We start from the raw sequence: 19,908 nt of genomic DNA on the forward strand, positions 1-19,908 counted from the left end.
CTGAGGTGGTCTGCTCTTTATGTCATAGGGTTCTAGACCTTATGGTGTTACACACAAATAACCGTCTAACTGCATATCAAGAACAGCTTGTCCAAAAGTTTGTATGAGTAAAGTTCCAGAGTTCAATTACATTTCATCATAGCTTGTCTGAGCAAAACGTGCAGCAAAAATCAGTCTGTTATGAACTGCCAGGCAAAATGTCTGCAGTCATGCCAGGACAACCCTGCATGAAATGTTCAGGATTTGGGTCATGGCCTTTGATCTGAAAGAACACAGAGGTATAATTCTAATATCTAATGGATCCAGTTCTAGGGATTTATCAAGAAGATGGGCTTTGCATTGGTGACATCATTGTGTTACACACATTTCCTCAACATCAGTAACCTGGTGCTAACAATGACATGCAGGCCCCTTCAGAAATGGATTCATATGAGCAGTATGTTTAAAGCAGCAAGGCGGAAGGGAGGAGAAAGAACTTTTTTTCCCTTCAGCAGTAGTATTACAAAAACCTTGCTACGTCACATTTTCCTGAAATTATCCTAACAAACAAAATGTTGGTTTAATATGTTTGCATATCTCTAATACATCCACAGGTACAGTATGTTGCCAGAGAGTGACAATGTATAGCATGTTGTTTGGACATGCAAGTCAAAATTTCACTGTATTCTGTACATATTATACAATACTACTACTACTACACATATGTGCCAGTCCTCTATGTTATTTACGACTAAAAGGTGGTGAGAGTGAGCTTCCAGCTTCATGATCATACACTAATAATTGTTCGATGAGAGGTTGGGGTTTTTCCCCCCTTGGAGTTTTCAGTGCCATGATACATTAGTGTAGGAACCTTGAGCATTGGAAAGGCGCTATATAAATAAAATGTATCATTACTATTACTTATTATTACATGACATACAAACTGGCGGGGGGAGGATTGTGAGTATACATTACGCAAGATTGTACACTTGAAAACACTTCTGGTACACACCACACACTGCGGGTGTACAACCACAAAAAATGAAGTAGTACAGGAACAACCCACATCAAGCCCTACCACTAACATTACTACTACCATTTTCTTGAACCTGAAGAATTACAGTTAATTTCCTGGCGTACTCTTCCTTCTTCATTGTGTGCAGTGTTTGTGATTGTGTCTCCATTAGCCGACTAAGACTGAAGCGGTTCTCCAACAGGATGAGGTATCACATTAGACATTTCACAGCAACATGGTAGGACAGGATAATTATTAGTATTCTAGGAAACTGTTTATTTTGGCAATCTTTTGTTCTATCTAGATCACATTTGAGTAAACAGGATATTTTGGGGAGTGTTTCTTGTGGTTAGTTATTGTTGTTTATTGTAACAATTGTTGCTGTCACTTGTATATTTGTAAATAGTATATACTTATTCATTACTCAATACATATTTTGGATCAAAGCATATTTTGACAGCTACACCATGCTAGTGTGGGCAGACATGTTTAATTACTGCTACAACATGAATTAGAAAAGAAGGTTAGAGACATGAAACTTTAGCTGTATAGACTTCACAAAATATTCTCTCTTTAACCTTCTTTTAAGAGTGGGAACAACCCTTACCTTCTTTCCTTCTGCAGATGTGTGCTTCACTAACTAAAATAAATGCATGATGATGTGGGAGGAAACCTTTGAAAAATCAATGAATACATAGGGGGAACATACAAACTGAGCATTTTAAAGTATTCAGTGTAATAGTTTTTTATTAATTGTTTGCAGAAAGGAAAGGTCACATTTATTGTCATTAGAGCATTCTGCCCTTTATAGCAATGTATGATTAAACAGACTCTACTGAATGTTAACTGCATTTTAACAAGTCATTTTCTTGTTCTAATCAAATGTGGTGAGTATTTGTTAATTGTTCAGAACTGCCTGAATTTATAAGTGCAATGGGCATTAAAACAAACTGCTACTGCCAATCAAAATTATTATTAAGGGTTCATGTTGGTTACAAAGCAGCAGCATTTTCAATGTGAGCTACAAGACAAAAGAACTTACTTCTTTCTTTTTTCTTTCTTCTTCTTTTCTCTTCTTCTCTTCCCGTATCTGGGCAAGTCTTTGCTTTTTGCGCTCCAGTTCTGCCTTAAGATCACTTTTGTCTGACATTTTCCTGTCTGTGTTGCAAAAAAACGAATAACAATTTATAAAAACAATGACCGCCTTTAAAAGACTCGAAACATGCAAAACTGCTTTTCAGAAATTGCATACATTAATTCCTTCAACAAGTTCTTTCTTTATTAGAATTTGTCCATTGTGAATCTAACAAATCTTATGCGTCTGTTGGGCCCTTGAGCAAGGCTCTTAACCTAAAAATTGTTAAAAGGATGCTGTACAAAACCTGACCTTGCGCTCTGAACCACCTGAAAAAAAAGGGGCAAGCAAAAAGACAATTTGTCTTTGGGCCTTAACAATATATATCAAATCAAAACAAATAAATAATTTTATTAATATAAAAATACAGCCATAAGCTTCCAATTCATAATCATGAATGTACAATTAAAGAAAAATCCAGTTAGCAAGAAAAATCAAAACATCGCAAAAGGCTCATCCAATTCCTCCATTCAAACCCAAATAAAATGGTGCAACGTAAGAATAAAATATAGAATGCATAACCACATGTACAGAATTACAATAATAGGGTGCCTTTGTGACATCTCCCCAAACTCAGAATAAAGAAAATGTATTTTTACAATTAAACATACACGGAAACATACATGGATAGAATAAAGTTCCAAAACAACAACAAAATACGAAAATGTGCTGGTCCTCACTATACATGCTTGAATGTCAAGAAGAACAACATCAAAGAACTCAAATCCTGTCCGTCTGTCTGTCTCTCTCTGTCTTTCTCAAACATGAATCTGACTTCTTCCTACCCCCAGTAACCATGCCATGAGGGATCTTTGTAGTAATTAATAATATAAACTAAACATTTATGTCACACATAGGCGGTGGAAGTGCTTTTTATCTTTTAGACTGGAAACAAAACTTAATTATGGCAATAAACAGAAAGATGGTAGTGCAGGAATGTTAGAAAAGACTTTTCCAATCAAATTTCATTTCTTCCTAAACTGGAAAATGCTGACATCTGACCATCAAAGTATTTTTTTTATTTTCAATGCAATAAAGTGTGAAAAAACAGAAGGTTTCCTTGTCTAGTTTTGGTGTGTGACTTGCACTTAGGGCTGCCAGGATAGGTTCTGCTACTCCATGAATGTAAATTCAATTAAGCAGGTCCAAAATAGTCCAAGACAGGAACTACTGAAATTCACTGTGACAATTTCATAACAAAGTCTAATTAATATGCAAACATGCCAAACAAGATTTGATTGCAGATAAGATTCAACATTTTTTTAACAAAATACAGAGCCTGAATTTGCAATCAATAGATGACATTGTGATCTGTAGCGAGAGTAGGGAGCAGGTTGAGGAGACCCTAGAGAGGTGGAGATATGCTCTAGAGAGGAGAGGAATGAAGGTCAGTAGGAACAAGACAGAAAACATGTATGTAAATGAGAGGGAGGTCAGTGGCATGGCGAGGGATGGAGGAAGTAGAGTTGGCGAAAGTGGATGAGTTTAAATACTTGGGATCAACAGTACAGAGTAATGGGGATTGTGGAAGAGAGGTGAAGAAGAGAGTACAGGCTGGGTGGAATGGGTGGAGAAGAGTGTCAGGAGTATTTTGTGACAGACGGGTATCAGCAAGAGTGAAAGGGAAGGTCTACAGGACGGTATTGAGGCCAGCTATGTTATATGGGTTAGAGACAGTGGCACTGACCAAAAAGCAGTAGACAGAGCTGGAGGTAGCAGAGTTAAAGATGTTAAGATTTGAATTGGGTGTGACGAGGATGGTCAGGATTAGAAATTAGTACATTAGAGGGTCAGCTCAAGTTGGACGGTTGAGAGACAAAGTCAGAGACGCGAGATTGCGTTGGTTTGGTCATGTGCAGAGGAGAGATGCTGGGTATATTGGGAGAATGATGTTAAATATGGAGCTGCCAGGTAAGAGAAAAAGAGGAAGGCCTAAGAGAAGGTTTATAGACATGCAGGTGATGGGTGTAACAGAACAAGATGCAGAGGACAGAAAGATATGGAAGAAGATGATCCGCTGTGGGAACCCCTAATGGGAGCAGCTGAAAAAAGAAGAAGTAACAAACAAGCAATGGATACCCATGAAAGTTTGGCATTTTTGAAGGATATTTTTTTTTTTTGTTTGTTTTTTGCAATTGGAGCATATATTACTTTGCCCTGAAAAATTGTGTTTTTAAGTTGTTCTTTACTTTTCTGTACTATTATTTACACTAAAAAAAAGAAAAAAAGAAAACTTGTTCCATCAGCAGTTTAAAATGGATGTCAATGCAACACAAGAAGAAAGCGCTTTCACATATTGACTGTTAGCTAGTTTCATAAATTGTGCAGTTGCAATTATACTTTGATAGCAGTTTGTGCTCTCTAGCTTTACTTTTCATCATTGAATTTTTTTTTTTTTTTTTTTAAGGATTTATAACAACAAACTCCTATTTTATACCTTCAATATCCCCAATGAGAAGTCAAAGATTTGGAAGTGTTAGTTGGTAGTGATGCAAGTAATACTCACCACGACGGGAAATCTTTGAGATAACTGGTGATATGCCTGCTTTAGGCTGCGATTTGTGTTAGTAATGGGTGATTTTCCAGTCCTTATCATTCATACTATTATGGGGACTTCTTTTCCCTTTTTTAAAATTAAACTGAAAGAAGTCATCAAAGCTGAAAAGCTTAAACAGACTTTCAATTGTGATAAGCTGGTTTATTGATCTTGTTAATCACGCTGGCATATAGCTTACTTACACTTCAGAAAGCTCAACTAAAAGTTACAGAGAGTACATTAACTCTACAGACTACTGAAAAGGGATCAGTGGAAACTATAGACAATCTATTGTTTCATTTTATTTTAACATCATTAATGCAAGTATTTTCAATTAATTTTAGCATAAATGCAATGTTGTGTTAAACAGGACAAAGCAATTTCTACTTTAGGTCTATTCATTTGGTTCAGATTAGAGCAACTTAATTCAATTAAACGGAAATAGGTATCATTATTTTATTAAGTGCATCCAACTATTTACTCTTTCAATAAAATCTTGCTGTAATAACATGAGATGGGAACATTAGATCTACAAATTTATTTTTATTAGAACTATTTTATTCAATGAAATGGAAATACAGTATGTGTCACAATTTTATTAACTACATCCAACAAGTTATTTTTTCAGTGTGGGCTAAAGATTGGTTTGATTTTGATCAAGGATGTAGTTTCAGGTTCAAGACAATTTAGATTTGGCTTAATAATTATGGCAATGATTTCTGGCATCTAATTTGGATTTATAGTTAGAATCTGGTTTAGAAATGTATGGTTTTAATCTTTGCCAGTGGTATGTGTGCCCCCCGTGACCCTGTAGTTAGGATATAGCAGGTTGGATAATGGATGGATGGATGGATGTGTGCTCTCTGGGCAAGTGGAGCACTTCCTCATATCTCCCAGAAGATGGTGGTGTTGAGCAAAGATTAAATAGGTTGTTTATTCGCCATAATCAACTAGCTGTGCTATCTAATAATAATACATTGTATTTATATAGCGCCTTTCCCATGCTCAAGGCGCTTTACAGAGTCTTAGGAAAAAAAAGGCTGGATACAAATGTTTTCCTGAATAGAACAATGAAACAGATAAAGCATTAAATAGAATAAAGGACAATAAACCAGAGTAAAATACTAAATTCAATACTAAAAGAAAAACCTAACAAATAACCTAATTTATGATATAACAGACACACAAATTATCCTGAGCAACTGGACAGAGAGGTAAACAGAAAGAAACGGCCAAATGTTAAGTTAAAAGCCTTCCTAAATAGATGAGTTTTAAGTTGTTTTTTAAAAGAATGAATGGAGTCAGCTGATCTAATTAATTTTGGGATGTCATTCGAGTCTGGGTGTTATGGAGCTGAAGGCCCTGTCGCCTAGAGGCACAACAAGATTACCAGAATCAGAGGACCTTAGTAGGTGAACAGGAGCATAGTGATTTAGAAGGTCACTGATGTAGTCCGGTGCAAGGGCGTTTAAAGCTTTGTAGGTTATTAATAGAATTTTATATTCAATCCTGTAAGACACAGGGAGCCAGTGAAGGCGAAGCAGGATGGGTGTGATGTGCTCATTGTTGCTGGTTCGTGTAAGGACTCTTGCAGCAAAGTTTTCAATCAACTGGAGCTGTGATATAAGATTAGAAGGGGCACCTGCCAGTAGCGAGTTACAATAATCGATGCAGGATGTGATAAAAGCATGGACAAGTTTCTCAGCATTAGAAAAGGAGAGGAATGAACGTACATGGGATGTGTTACGGAGGAGAAAGTAAGAACGTTTCTTGATGTGGTTTATGTGGGTGGAATAAGAAAGGAAGGAATAAAAAATGACTCCAAGATTCCTTGCATCAGAAGAAGGTCTGATGAGATCAAGCGTGACTGAAAAGGAGCTCATTTTCTTAAGTAGCGCTTTAGTGCCAATTTGCAAGAGTTCAGTTTTGTTGCAGTTTAATTTTAAAGAGTTCTGCTCCATCCAGGTATTAATTTCATTGAGGAAAGTTGTGAGCTGAGAAAACTCTGATGAATTTGCACTTTTGACATTGTAATAGAGTTGAGTGTCATCTGCATAAAAATGATAACCCAGTCCATAGCTATGAATAATATGGCCAAGGGGAAACATATAAATACACAAGAGGGCAGAGGACAGAGCCCTGAGGAACTCCTTGTATGACTGGCGCTAAGCTGGATCTGCTGTTGCCAAGACTAAAACTCTTGCCTATCAGTCAGATAGGACTTGAACCACTGGAGGGCAGTGCCAGAGATACCCAGCATGTTCTCCATTCTGGACAGTAGAATGTCATGTCTGACAGTGTCAAATGCTGCACTGAGGTCTAATAGAATTAATATGCTGGTTTGTCCAGAGTCTGCTGCCATAAGCAAATCATTGGTTACCCGTAGAAGAGCAGTTACACAGCTGTGCTGCCCCTGAAACCAGACTTAAAAGGTTTCATCAAATTATTAGAGGTTAAGTAATTGGTGTGCTAGGAGGCTACAACACGCTCAAGAACTTTTGACAGAAAAGGTAAGTGGGAAATAGGCCGAAAATTGTTAAGATCATCACCATCAAGTCCAGACTTTAACATGGGGGTTACATAAGCGATTTTAAAAGTGGCTGTCTAAGATGGGTTGAAATCTAAATAAACAACAGAGACCTCAGCATTAACATTTACTGTGCACCTGCAATACAAATGACTATGATTTGTAAAAGTACTGTTTATTGGAATGAAAAATACAATGTATTTTATTACTAAAAATGTTTGTGATGTGTTGTCTTCTAGAAAAACAGAGACATAGCAACCAGACAGACACACAACAACTTATTCTTTTATTAAGGTCATTTACAGCAGACTTCATTTAGTTATTATAATCAAACCTTCCCAATTTTCCATGTATGCTCAATATGCAATTTATTGTCTCTATCTGTTTTTGGAGTATGTGAAAATTAACTTCTGCTTGGACACGCTGGCATGTTCCCCAGGTTACTAGGATAGGACCTTGGAAGATTCCTTGGCATATCTTTCCTCATGCATGTATGTGCAGCCTGAGCTTTTCATTTCAAGCCTTGGGGTTTCAATGCTAAATTCCTTTTAACTGAACCATTGGTTCAAGTTGTTATTTTGAAGTAGATGTCATCATTAAGACAAATCACATTGAGTACTTATACACTTCATAGCATTTTGACTATTGAACAACAATTGGAAATTTATGAATATTCCTTTGCATTTCTGTTTTTGGTAAGGAGTATTTGATGTTGAAGTATCTTTTAATACTGTCATTTCATGGTTGTGCTGTATGACAAAAATAATATGCTGATAGATCTTCATTTTGTGTGATTTTTATGATAGGATTTTGGCTGAAATGTTACCATCACTGGTGCTGCTAGCTTAATACATTGTGAAACATAAAATGTTTCTTAGTAAAAGCAAATGAATAGTATGCTACATTTTTCAGTAATTATTGCTCCAACATCACGTTGTATTAGGTAGTCTATATTCTGCAGGCTCCAAACATGCAAATGAAAAGAAAATGAATTGTTCTCTGCTACAAATAAATAATGTAAAATGATGATCTTTTATTAATATTATATGCAGTATATAATATTAAGAAATAATATCCTATGGGAGTATAATAAAACTACTATACCTTAAGTGCAGTGTGGCAGGTGCTCTGAGTCTGTCTATAGCCTGTTAAGAAATGGTCTCGTCTCTGGTTCGGACACTCTCACTAGAAATGAAAACCAAGCACACAGTAAAATAAATGAACATCAGGAAACACATCTTTGACTACAAGAGTAATCACATAGACATTATTTTACTGCATCATGATATGAAATATTTGTGTACTTAAAGTGGGAGTTTTGACACTAAATATCATAAATATGTGTGTTAAATTGAAATTGAAAACAAACCTTAGAAACATTCTGAAAATCTGAATGAAATACAGGGCTATTCAAAATTAAAGCAGATTTCAAAAATTTATTTCAAACAAACCGTATAAGACAGAAACACATTCCGTATATCACTGGATAGAGGAAAGTTCAAAGTTTGGTTCTATGGTCCTTGAGGTTGTATGCACTCAACATGAGCACCATGTGAAGTGCGACAAATATAAAAACGGTAGACCATTTCTTGCCACACACGAGTAAACTGGTCCCTAGTTATTGAATTCACAGTTTCCTCAATTCAATGTCGCAAATCTTGAAGATTAGCGGGCACAGGTGGAACAAACACTCTTTCTTTAATGTACACCCATTGATAAAAATCACAGGGGGTAATGTCTGGAGACCTGGGAGGACACAGACGATGAGCAAGGTCTTGTTGTTGTTCTCATGCCCATATGTTTTGATTCTATGTCTGTTTTTTCACAATACGTTTTGGTGAATAGATTTCTGATTAAAATAGCTTCAGTTAACCTTCTTGTCATGTCTAAGTATCATTCAGCTCATCCTGATCTATATTCCATTCTAGGTTTGTGCAGGTGGTCATGCTTTATTGTAAGAACAGACAGCCTGTCTTTTCCTTCAGGAACTCCAGTGCTATGAGGCTGTGATGTAGGAAACTGTTGCTTCTGTGAGTGTGTCCAGATACCTGACACTAATAATTTACATTTATTATAAAATTCAATGTCAAAATTGAACAATTTCGTCTGGCTTTAAATCATTTTTCTCCTGAACCCTCCTGGCAGTGTCTTTTAATATGCAGCATTAACACTGCCTTAGCTGCATGATGGATGGGGTAATGAAAATAAGAGGATGCCTAACTAGAAATCTTCACTCTAGCATTGTGTATCCTGGCCTTGTACAAGCAGACGTCCCATCGCTCCCGGAAGTACAGGGAGTCTCCCCCATTGTAATAGCAACTCACTGACACTCACAAATCGTATACAGTATGACAGAAATCAATGTTTTTGAGAGTAATTGAGTGAACAAGAGAGAGAGAGAGAGAGACGGCATAGTGCGAGACTGACAGAGAGAGAGAGAGAGAGCATCCTGATTGGTCTCTCTTTGTGCGAAGTAGACCTATCAGTTCTCTCTGTGGATTGCCTTTACAGTTGACCCCTCTCTCTTTCATTGACCATCAGTTCAGTTTAGTGTCCTAAAGGGTTTTCCAAAAAAGAAAATATAAAATGTGCTTCACTTCAGATTACACTAAAGTGCCTGATAGGGGTCAAAATTAATGACAGTGTTCCTTGCTGCACTGTGCCCAAAAAATGACTTTTCTATTGCCTATGGTAGGTTAAACAACTGTAAAAAACATGCTGATGTGAGTTTAACAGATGTCATTCATTTATTAGCATAGCCAACATTACCTAAAAAGATAGCTGGCTACTTTCTAAGGAGCTATTCTATTGATATCCTATATGATGAAGCCAAACTCTTGCTTAAAGTTGTAATAGAATAAAAAAAGTCTCCATGAGTTATAATATAATATAACCAGTAACTGCATACACTTGACTTGAGCATTCATTGTTTTCATCCTCTTTCTCTGTACATTTAGCATTCCTTTGCTCAGAGGTTGATGCGCTTGCTGCTTCCTGAGCAGCTCTTCTTTTATCAACCCTAGCGGCCTGCTTCTTCTCTTCTTTCATCGACATCTTTTCATGTTAAAACTGATTAAGTCAGTGTTTGTGTTGCAATTACTTAGTATGTTTTCTTTAGTTTTTCCATTTAGGCTGGCACCTAAGTGTTCAATCTGCCTTAAAAATGATTTAAGATATGAGGAGGTAGGGGAAGTGACGGCGAAGGTGGTAGGAATAAGAACGGGGTCCGTACGCATGCGCCACATGGAAGCCCTGCTGGCCTCTGCTGAGAGTTGATTCTACAATAAAATAAAATAAAAATAAAAAGAGGAATAACCTTGGCGGTCAATCACCACCCCAAAAGCGGATAGTAGATGTCACGTTGTATATGTGTACCAAATTTCAGGTCAATATGTCAAACGGTTTGCAAGCTACAGGTGATTTAAAATCCTGGACAGACAAACGAACAGCCACAGTAGCATATTATATATAAAGGAATAATATAATATAATATAATATAATATAATATAATATAATATAATTACATGCTGTATTTTAATGTCACACTAGGGGGCTTTGCCCCCTGCTCGCTTAGCTCGCCAACCCCTGCGTTTGATTTTCCAGACACACTTTTAAGATTTTTTTTTCTTTGAATTGTTGCTATTTCATTAATTTCACTTTTATTTCAGAACTTATGCAAAAACAATATTTGGAATCTTTCAAGTCCAAATATGCTGAATCTTTTAAATGAGGTCAGTGAGACACGTGTTTAATGACTTTGTCAGGTTAGAGATAATGAAAACTGGAATTCAAAAGACTCAAAAAAAACGTATGTGCGAAACACATGAAAAAAACGACAGTGTCAAAAAAAAAGTAAACATCGCATTAGCGCAAAGAAAGAAATTATTACTCGGAGAAATAACTAAAAGGCGAATAGAGATCGAATATATGGACACAGGTGATATGTAAGAAGTATGTAAATATTATAAGGCTTTGAAGTTTAAGTCAGAGAATTTCAAAAACGTGTTTAACCTCACATGCATTTATTGGTTACTTTGCAAAACAAATTATTAACTATAATATGTAGATCGCTTTGTCTGTGCTGAAATTCCATACAGAGAAACCTATCCTGAATTATCTCTAACCTGTTCTGCATGTGTTTGGCCCTTTTGTTTTGTAACCTCTTTATGACGTTTTACTTTGTTTTCTACTCTGTCTTTTATTTCTGACCTCGCTTTGTCCTGCTTTTTTTTCCCAATGACACCTGGTCCGTGTTGACTATTTTCCCTTTTTCAAGTATTAATTTCCATTTGTTTGCGCTACTGCAATCTTTACTTTCCTTTTTTATACTATCTAATTTTCCTACTTTCATATTCTTTAACTTTCTCCACATTTATATTGCGCATACGTTTTTTTTTTTTTTTGAGCCTTTCGAATTCCACTGCTTTCATAATCTGCTCTGCATGTGTATAGCGCCAACGTTTGTGTACGTCTTTATGAACTTCTACTTTGTCTTTTACTCTGTCTTTTAATTCTGAGCCCGATTGGATGTGCTTTGTTTCAACTCCACTTGTTACAGGCTGATAATTACTTACCTTATTTTCTGAATTTGCACCTAGATTATTTTTTCTTTTTTCTTTCCAACGCTTTTGAGTCTCTTTTCTCCGCACTGCTTTCTTCTTCGCTTATTCGTTGACGTTTCATTTATAACGTATTGTCCTTATACGCTTTATATGCGCTGAGACCCTGGATCTGTGTGTGCTCAAATCCTTCACAAGACTGAATGTTTTGCTGCCCCATTGTCTTATTTTATAGATTGTAAGTAGGGCATGTCTTGCAAGAATCTCATGTTCTACGTCATTGCGAGACGGTCCTGGGTCAATCTCTTGGCACAATGTCTCATGTTTATGGTCCCCGCGAGACGCACAGTGACAAGTCTCTTTATTCTCGCGGATCTTTTAAATGTCTTCCGAGAAGATCACGTATCGTAGCCTTGCTTTTGCTTTCCAGGATTTTTTTTTATAATAGAGAGATATTCTGCATCACATATCTGTGGATCAGTTTTGTGCCCTTTTACATGTTAAGCTATGATGAGAGAAATCAGCATTCAGTGCTGTCAGTCACAATGAGTTCATGATAGCACTTATTACAAAAAATGGCCTTGTGTGATAGATGAGTAGTAGTGCCCTATGGGTAACATGGCACATCCAACACAGAACTGATATGATAAATACAACAAACATTCATGGCATTCTGAACCTGTTCAATCCCATTCAGGGTTGTAAGGTGAGACCATCACATGGCTCATTACAGTACAGCTTTCCATAAATGAAAAGAAAAGTGAGTCCCCAAGAAACACCAGTAATTAGGAATATTAATGAAAAAGATTTTATGTGCACTGATCGGCCACAACATTAAAATCACTGACAGGTAAAGGGAATAACATTGATTATCTTGTTATAATAGGATATTCAGTATTAGACAGCAAGTGAACAATCAGTACTTGAAGGTGATGGAAGCAGGAAAAATGGACAAGCATAAGGATCTGAGCAACTTTGACAAGGGTCAATTTGTGATGGCTAGACGACTGGGATGGCGTCTTTTTAAAATGGAAAATTTTGTGGGGTGTTACTGGTATGCAGTGATTAGTACCTATTAAAAATGGTCCAGGGAAAGACAGCAGGTGAACCAGTGACAGGGTTATGGACATCCAAAGCTCTGCATGGGCAACAAAGGCTAGCCTGTCTAGTCCAATCCCACAGAAGAGCTAATGTTGCACTAACTGCTGAAAAACGTAATGCTGGCCATCAGAGAAAGGGTCCAGAACACACAAGTACATCACAGCTTGCTTATAAAGGGTCTGTATAGCCAAAGACCAGTCAGGATGCCCATGCTGACCCTTGTCTACCGCTGAAAGCACCTAAAATGGGCATGTGAGTGTCAGATCTGAACCATGGAGCATTGGAAGAAGGTGGCCCGGTCTAGTGAATCATGTTTTCTTTTAGATCATGCGGATGGCTGGGTAATGTGTGCTGTTTACCTAGGGAAAGCATGGCAGCACAATGCACTATGGGAAGAAGGCAAGTGTGATGCTCTGGGCAATATGCTGGGAAACCTTGTGTCCTGGCATTCATGTGAATATTACTTTGAAATTTACCACCTAACTAAGGATTGCTGTAGACCACATATATCCCTTCATGGCAACGGTATTCCCTGATGGCAGTAGCCTCTTTCAGCAGCATAATACACACTACCACACTGCAAAAGTTGTTTAGGAATGGTTCAAGAAATGACAAAAAGAGTTCAAAGTGTTCACTTGGCCTCTAAATTCCCCAGATCTCAATAAGATCAAGCATCTGTGGGATGTACTGGAAAAACAAGGCTGGGCACCTTCAGAGGTCTTGTGGAGTCCATGCCTTGACAGGTTTGAGCTGTTTCGGTGGCACAAGGGGGACCTACACAACATTAGGCAGATGTTTTTAAAGTTGTGGCTGATCGTTATATAAGGGATATAAATTAGAAGAAAGAACAATACTTTAGTTCTTTATTTGTTTGTTATTTTTTGCAAAGGTCCTTCAGTAATTAATAAATGCAAGATGCAGTTGCGACTCCTGGAGATCATTTTGTAATGTTAATCCACATTTAATGCGAGGGATTTTGACAATACATTTCAAATTACCGATTATTGCATTTCAGGTTAAATATTATTCTACATTTAGCAGCTGACTTACCTTACAATTCTTTATATTTATTTTAAAACCAGAAAACATTAATTTGAGACAGGGGTAAGGACTAACCTGGCAACCCATCCATCCTTTTCTGAACCAACCATAGACAGAGCAGTAATCCATCATAGGATTATGCACGGCGGACGCACCGAGGCGCATGCGTACTGCGCTGTGGCGCCCGCCCCAGAGTCAAACCTACGGCTTCCCAGAGTCAGTGGATACGCATGCGTACTGCGCCGTGGCGCCCGCCCCAGAGTCAAGCGCAGCGGCTTCCCAGAGTCAGTGGATAAAAACAATAAACGGAGGCTCCTACAACGCGGTTCACAAACACCAGAAGCAAACAACTCACAGGCCGTGGCGCCCCAGAGTCAAACGCAGCGGCTTCCCACCGAGGCGCATGCGTACTGTGCCGTGGCGCACGCCCCAGAGTCAAACGCAGCGGCTTCCCAGAGTCAGTAGGTGGTACACAAACAACACAACCTGTACACTACACTTGCTCTAATCCACTGTGCCAGTAATATAGATCAAATAACGGTCACAGACTCAAACCCAGCGGCTTCCCAGACTCAGTGGCTGGCACACAAACACCACAACCTGTAAACTAAACGTGCTGTGCTCCACTCTGCCAGCAGTCGGTGTCAGCAAAGGCAACAGAATCACGTCTCCACAAAACGAAACTGCTTTAGTACAGATATGCTTATTTAATTCAATGACATTTCCCCGGACGCACCCACCCTCCATGATATTTCATCCATCCAAATATCGGACGGAACAGAAACTGATTGACATTCTTGGATTTACGATTCTTTAGAGAATCGTGGGCTTACTTGTCCATCATAGGACACAGTAACTAATACATGGTACATTTTATGTCATCCATTAACTTAACACACTAATCTTTAGAATAAAGTGGAAAAACATAAATGCATAGAATTCTGACGGCCTACTGGTCATAGGCTTAATATTTTAAGCTCCCTGATAAACAGATTCTGATCAATCTGTGTATTGTGGAGCACCAGATGCACACAAACAGTCCCCAGAGATAAAAAGTGTAAGAAACACAAATACCAGAATAGATCATCATGTATGCACTATAACAAATTCACTCAGAGACCCCATTTTTACTATACGCATTACAACAAAGCAGTCTAAAAAGCAAAAACAAAAGTACATCTACCACAGCAGGCATGATGGCAATACTGTATATAATTCTCATAAATAAGACTGCATCATTGAAAAGAACCATGCGTGGAGTTTGCATGTTCTCCCCGTGTCTGCGTGGGTTTCCTCCGGGCGCTCCGGTTTCCTCCCACAGTCCAAAGACATGCAGGTTAGGTGGACTGGCGATTCTAAATTGGCCTTAGTGTGTGCTTGATGTGTGGGTGTGTTTGTGTGTGTCCTGCGGTGGGTTGGCACCCTGTCTGGGATTGGTTCCTGCCTTGTACCCTGAGTTGGCTGGGATTGGCTCCAGCAGACCCCCGTGACCCTGTGTTCAGATTCAGTGGGTTGGAAAATGGATGGATGGATTGAAAAGAAAAACAATCTCATAACAGTGGGGGTAGCTGTACAGGGTAAATGTATAAAAAAATGAAATTTTACATGTTCATCATAGTTTCATTTATTTGTTGTTTGGGAAGTAATCTCAGTTTCATCAGTTGAATTCTTTCTGAAATCATAGGATTTCCACTAATATCTGTTGAACAATAAGATCACTTTTTATTGAGGACGGATAACAGACTGTTTGTTAGGTTTTCTCAAATTAGTTTACTTTTAAGTAATTAAAACATAAGAAATACACACCAATCACAGATTTGTTTGCATGAAAATCCTGTCAATAGATATCAAGCACAGCTTCTTCACTTCCCTGTGCATTTTATCCAAAACAGTGTTCTGAAAAGATTCTGCATAATAACCACATTATCATATAAGCGCCAGTTTTGCATTATATTGTTAGTTAAATTAATGCATCCACTGTCTTGCCATGCCATATTTGGAGAGGCTACCATTTGGGAAAGCAATGCTTCTTTTCTGTTAATTGCATAAACTACTAGCTAGTTAACTTGCTCCAACATTTAAAATGTAATATTGATAAATGAATGTTTTTTAATGTCTTGTAGAGGTTCAGATTACATTATAATGTTACAAACTGTTTCAACAGTCAAGCTTTCCTTCCCCCACCAGGGTGGCTTAACGCCAGCATGTCTCATTTCATTTTCCTGCAACTAGAAGCCAAAGCAAACAAAGTAATGCTACTGTTAAAACCAAAAAATATATACCTTAAAACCTTTCCCTGTTTCTTGTCTCTACTCCTGACAGATATACTTTTGATGGCAACAGCATTGGCAATTGATCACATAGCAACATAAAGCCACATAAGGCTCAGGGAATCAAACTTATTTAGTCTGCACAGAGAAGACTGTGTGAGGACCTAATCCAGTCCTTCAAAGGCATTGATAAAGTTGATCCTGAAGAATTCTTTTGAAGTAATTCATCACACCAAGCATCTTAACAAACCACCAAGAGATGTAGATGAAGTAAAAAAGCCTGCACAATATCTGAAAAAATGACTGGATGAGGTATTAGGACAGCTTAGTTATTATCTAACCAAACAATTTCATGGACTGAATGGTTTCCTGTCATTTTTTTACCAAGTTCATACATCCTTAAAAGAATTTGAGTGATTACAGCTCACTTTCAACCAAACTGTAATGGAAAAAGTAATTTGCTAGAAAGCTCCTAGTAGCTTAATTTTAATTTAGTTTCTATGAACTACCTGCTCCTACTGTTGTATCCCGATTATTGCTATCGCACATTGTGGTTCCTGTTTCCTCTCACTAGCAGCCCCAGTTGATGTACTGTATAGGCAGATCAGGTGTTGGGGTGAATGGCACATGTTGATGCACATAACTGTAGATTTTTCCATCTCTTGTTCTGTAGTGTTTTCTTACCACCCTTTACTTTTCTTAATCATGTTTCTCTGCGAGTCTCCTAAACGTTTAAGTTGGAAGGAGCGTGATGATGTACAGTAGTTGTGCTTTTTAAAGGTTAATAGGGTCATTATTGTCACACATGCATACTACAGTGAAATTGTGTTAATTAGATCAGCATGCAATACATTGCCACTTCCAGGCACCATGATTAGTGAGTATATCTATTTTTAAATATAAAAAGTGCACTTCTGTTCATTAAAGATTCTAGACTCTATTTCAAAGCATTGTTTAAAGTTGTAGTGGCCAGTCAGCTACTGAGAGGAGAAGTGAGGTTATGGACTGGATTGACAATGAAAAGAGAGGCTTGCGTGGCGAGTGCACAGTGGAGAACCTCTGAACCTTTAGTAAGATAAAGGAAGATGCATGGAGTCTCCAAACTGAAAAGGATAAGAGGGCGCCAGCGTGAGAGCTTCTTCTTTGGAGTAGGCATGGAAAGGTGGAAACGACATCGCTATTATTCAAATTTGTTATTTTGGCAGACATTTCCTGTGGCCCAGCCAACAGGACGGTATAGTAACTGCATCAGTTGTTTTGAAATAAAGACTGCTCCCAGTTTGGGTTTGAAAAAAATTTGGTGTGCGTCTCACTGAAGCTCAGTCCTCATTATAATATTATTTAGCACAACAGTTCTTGCAACTGGTGACCTACTAGGAAAACTCCTGCCTGTCACAATGAGTCTTCTCATTGTGTGGCAAGTGAAATTGCAAATTTTAAAACAGTAAGGAGGTTGGGGCAATGTGGGTAAAGCGCCTCTACAACACTTTTCAGAGGCAACAGAGTTGGAAATGTTCTATTGCTCCTATGGTCTTCTTTACTATGTAACAGACAAAGTGTTTTCCTGCATCACTAAATCACTAGTGATGCAGGTTAGGTGGATTGGCGATTCTAAATTGGCCCTAGTGTGTGCTTGGTGTGTGGGTGTGTTTGTGTGTGTCCTGCGGTGGGTTGGCACCCCGCCCGGGATTGGTTCCTGCCTTGTGCCCTGTGTTGGCTGGGATTGGCTCCAGCAGACCCCCGTGACCCTGTGTTCGGATTCAGCGGGTTGGAAAATGGATGGATGGATGGATGTAAACATTCTACTCAACATCATAAACAATGGAGAAAGGGAAGCATTAGCAGCAGCAATATCAGGATTTTATAAAAGGTTGGGCCTAAATTTGTCAGAAGTGTATCTTTAAATATGTTCATTTAAAAAAAAAACACATCTTGAAGTCCTGCGGTGGGCTGGCGCCCTGCCCAGGGTTTGTTCCTGCCTTGCACCCTGTGCTGGCTGGGATTGGCTCCAGCAGAACCCCCGTGACCCTGTGTTGGGATATAGCGGGTTGGACAATGACTGACTGACTGACATCTTGAAGTCCTGTCATACCAATGTAATTGGAGTCATCAGTTTATTTTTTTGCATGTCTAGTTCGAATGATTTTTGTTGTTCTAATTTAAATTCATTTACAGATGGTGAAAACAAACTGACTGCCTGCCTTTTGATGATGACGTACAAAATACCAGCCCATCACAAAGTACAAAAGACCAAATCTGACCAGTAACATTATATAACAGCAAAGTGACAGATTAACATTTTTGCTGTTCTTTATAATTTTGAACATGTCTTATGCAGGCATGTCCAAAATCAGAATCTGTATGCGAATGTAATGTGCAATTTGTGAAGGATTCGTTCTTTTTTAACAACTCTTTTCAGTGAATTATGGGAATCAAATCATGAGCACAAATGAATCAATTTAGTAGTGCTCAAGGAGTCCTTTAGGAGTCCTAAAGCACATGCATGATGCCGTCAGCTTCTTTCATTATGATGTTTGAAGCACATGTGCAAGTATTGCCTAGCAAATGGTTAATTCTTGATCCCTTTATCAACAAACTAGAACTCTGTCAGTGATCATTCTGTAATTTATAATACAAGCACAATACAGTAAAAATCGGGAGTGGTCTCCCCTAGACTTTCTCATATACCCAGATATGGGGATGGATATTTGAGGAGTAAACCAGAAGACAATGATTGTATTTTTATATTATGTACATTAAAAAAAACACCAACAACAAATCAAATCAAATTAATAATATATTGACCAAATTATTATAAAAGTAAAGTTGAATAAATCAGACTCTACAGCTGCATGAATTAAAAAAAAAAAAAATCAAGTATGAGTTCAGGTAAAATACCACTTCCAGTTAGCAGAAATAGCCCAAACATTGACAGATATCTACATTTTGTACCCAATACTTGTATGCAAAATGTGGTTGACCTAAGTGAAAGCGTACTCAAGTTACCATGTTTACACACACACACACACACATATACAGTACAGATAGACACACAGACATAATTCCAAAAATGGTATTTTTGGACTCGGGGAGGTCTAAAACGTCAAGGTTCATCAAATTCTCAAAATGGAATTTTTGGACGGTTACAATACTTTCCCTATACTTCGTATACGAGAAAGTAATTCATATTATATTGAAAAAGTTTTAGTTGTTTTTTTTTTATAGAATTTGTTATTGGAATTGTGTTAAAAAGAATATATGAGCATAATTTAAACTAATACGTTTCTGTCTCTTTGTACATTCAACATATTGGTTACATAAAACTGAAGCTTACAAAAATATTATTCTAATTTTTGACAATTATTTCCTTTCAACTTTACTTTAGAACACACTTTCTATTGAACACTAATGCACGGTGTGCATAATCACTAATTATTTGGAGTTCAAACTGAATCATTATCAATGGAGAAGTCACTGCAATTCTCATTCATTTAATCTGTGAAGGAGACGCACAATTCTTGTTCATTTGATTCATGAACTGAATCATTAATGGAGAATGAGTTGCACATTCACTTATGAGGCTTGAACTCAGGGTCTTGTATTAAATATGCATTTTCACTATACTGTCATGATTTGTGCTATCAAAGATATTAATATTTTATTATATGAATTGCCAACATATTTAATATGTAATTTTAATTTATTTATGATCCATTCAAAAGGAAACCCTGAAAGGATCTTTTTT

At 37.6% G+C, this 19,908-nt stretch overlaps 1 protein-coding gene across 5 annotated transcripts in view; it reads right to left on the bottom strand.

Moving 5' to 3' along the window:
• LOC114663371 (cytoplasmic dynein 1 intermediate chain 1) overlaps positions 1-19,908 on the bottom strand; it is a 468,822-nt gene that overhangs the window by 434,570 nt on the left and 14,344 nt on the right. For all 5 annotated transcript variants that reach the window (XM_051935825.1, XM_051935823.1, XM_028817057.2 and 2 more), the window contains 2 exons: positions 8,297-8,377; positions 2,037-2,152 (listed from right to left, as the gene is read on the bottom strand). In XM_051935825.1, coding sequence (XP_051791785.1) covers positions 2,037-2,144 — 108 coding nt within the window. In that variant the 5' untranslated portion in view covers positions 2,145-2,152; positions 8,297-8,377. The remainder of the gene's footprint in view (positions 1-2,036; positions 2,153-8,296; positions 8,378-19,908) is intronic.

The sequence above is a fragment of the Erpetoichthys calabaricus genome, chromosome 13 (assembly GCF_900747795.2).
Source record: "Erpetoichthys calabaricus chromosome 13, fErpCal1.3, whole genome shotgun sequence".
In the NCBI taxonomy this organism is placed as follows: domain Eukaryota; kingdom Metazoa; phylum Chordata; class Cladistia; order Polypteriformes; family Polypteridae; genus Erpetoichthys; species Erpetoichthys calabaricus.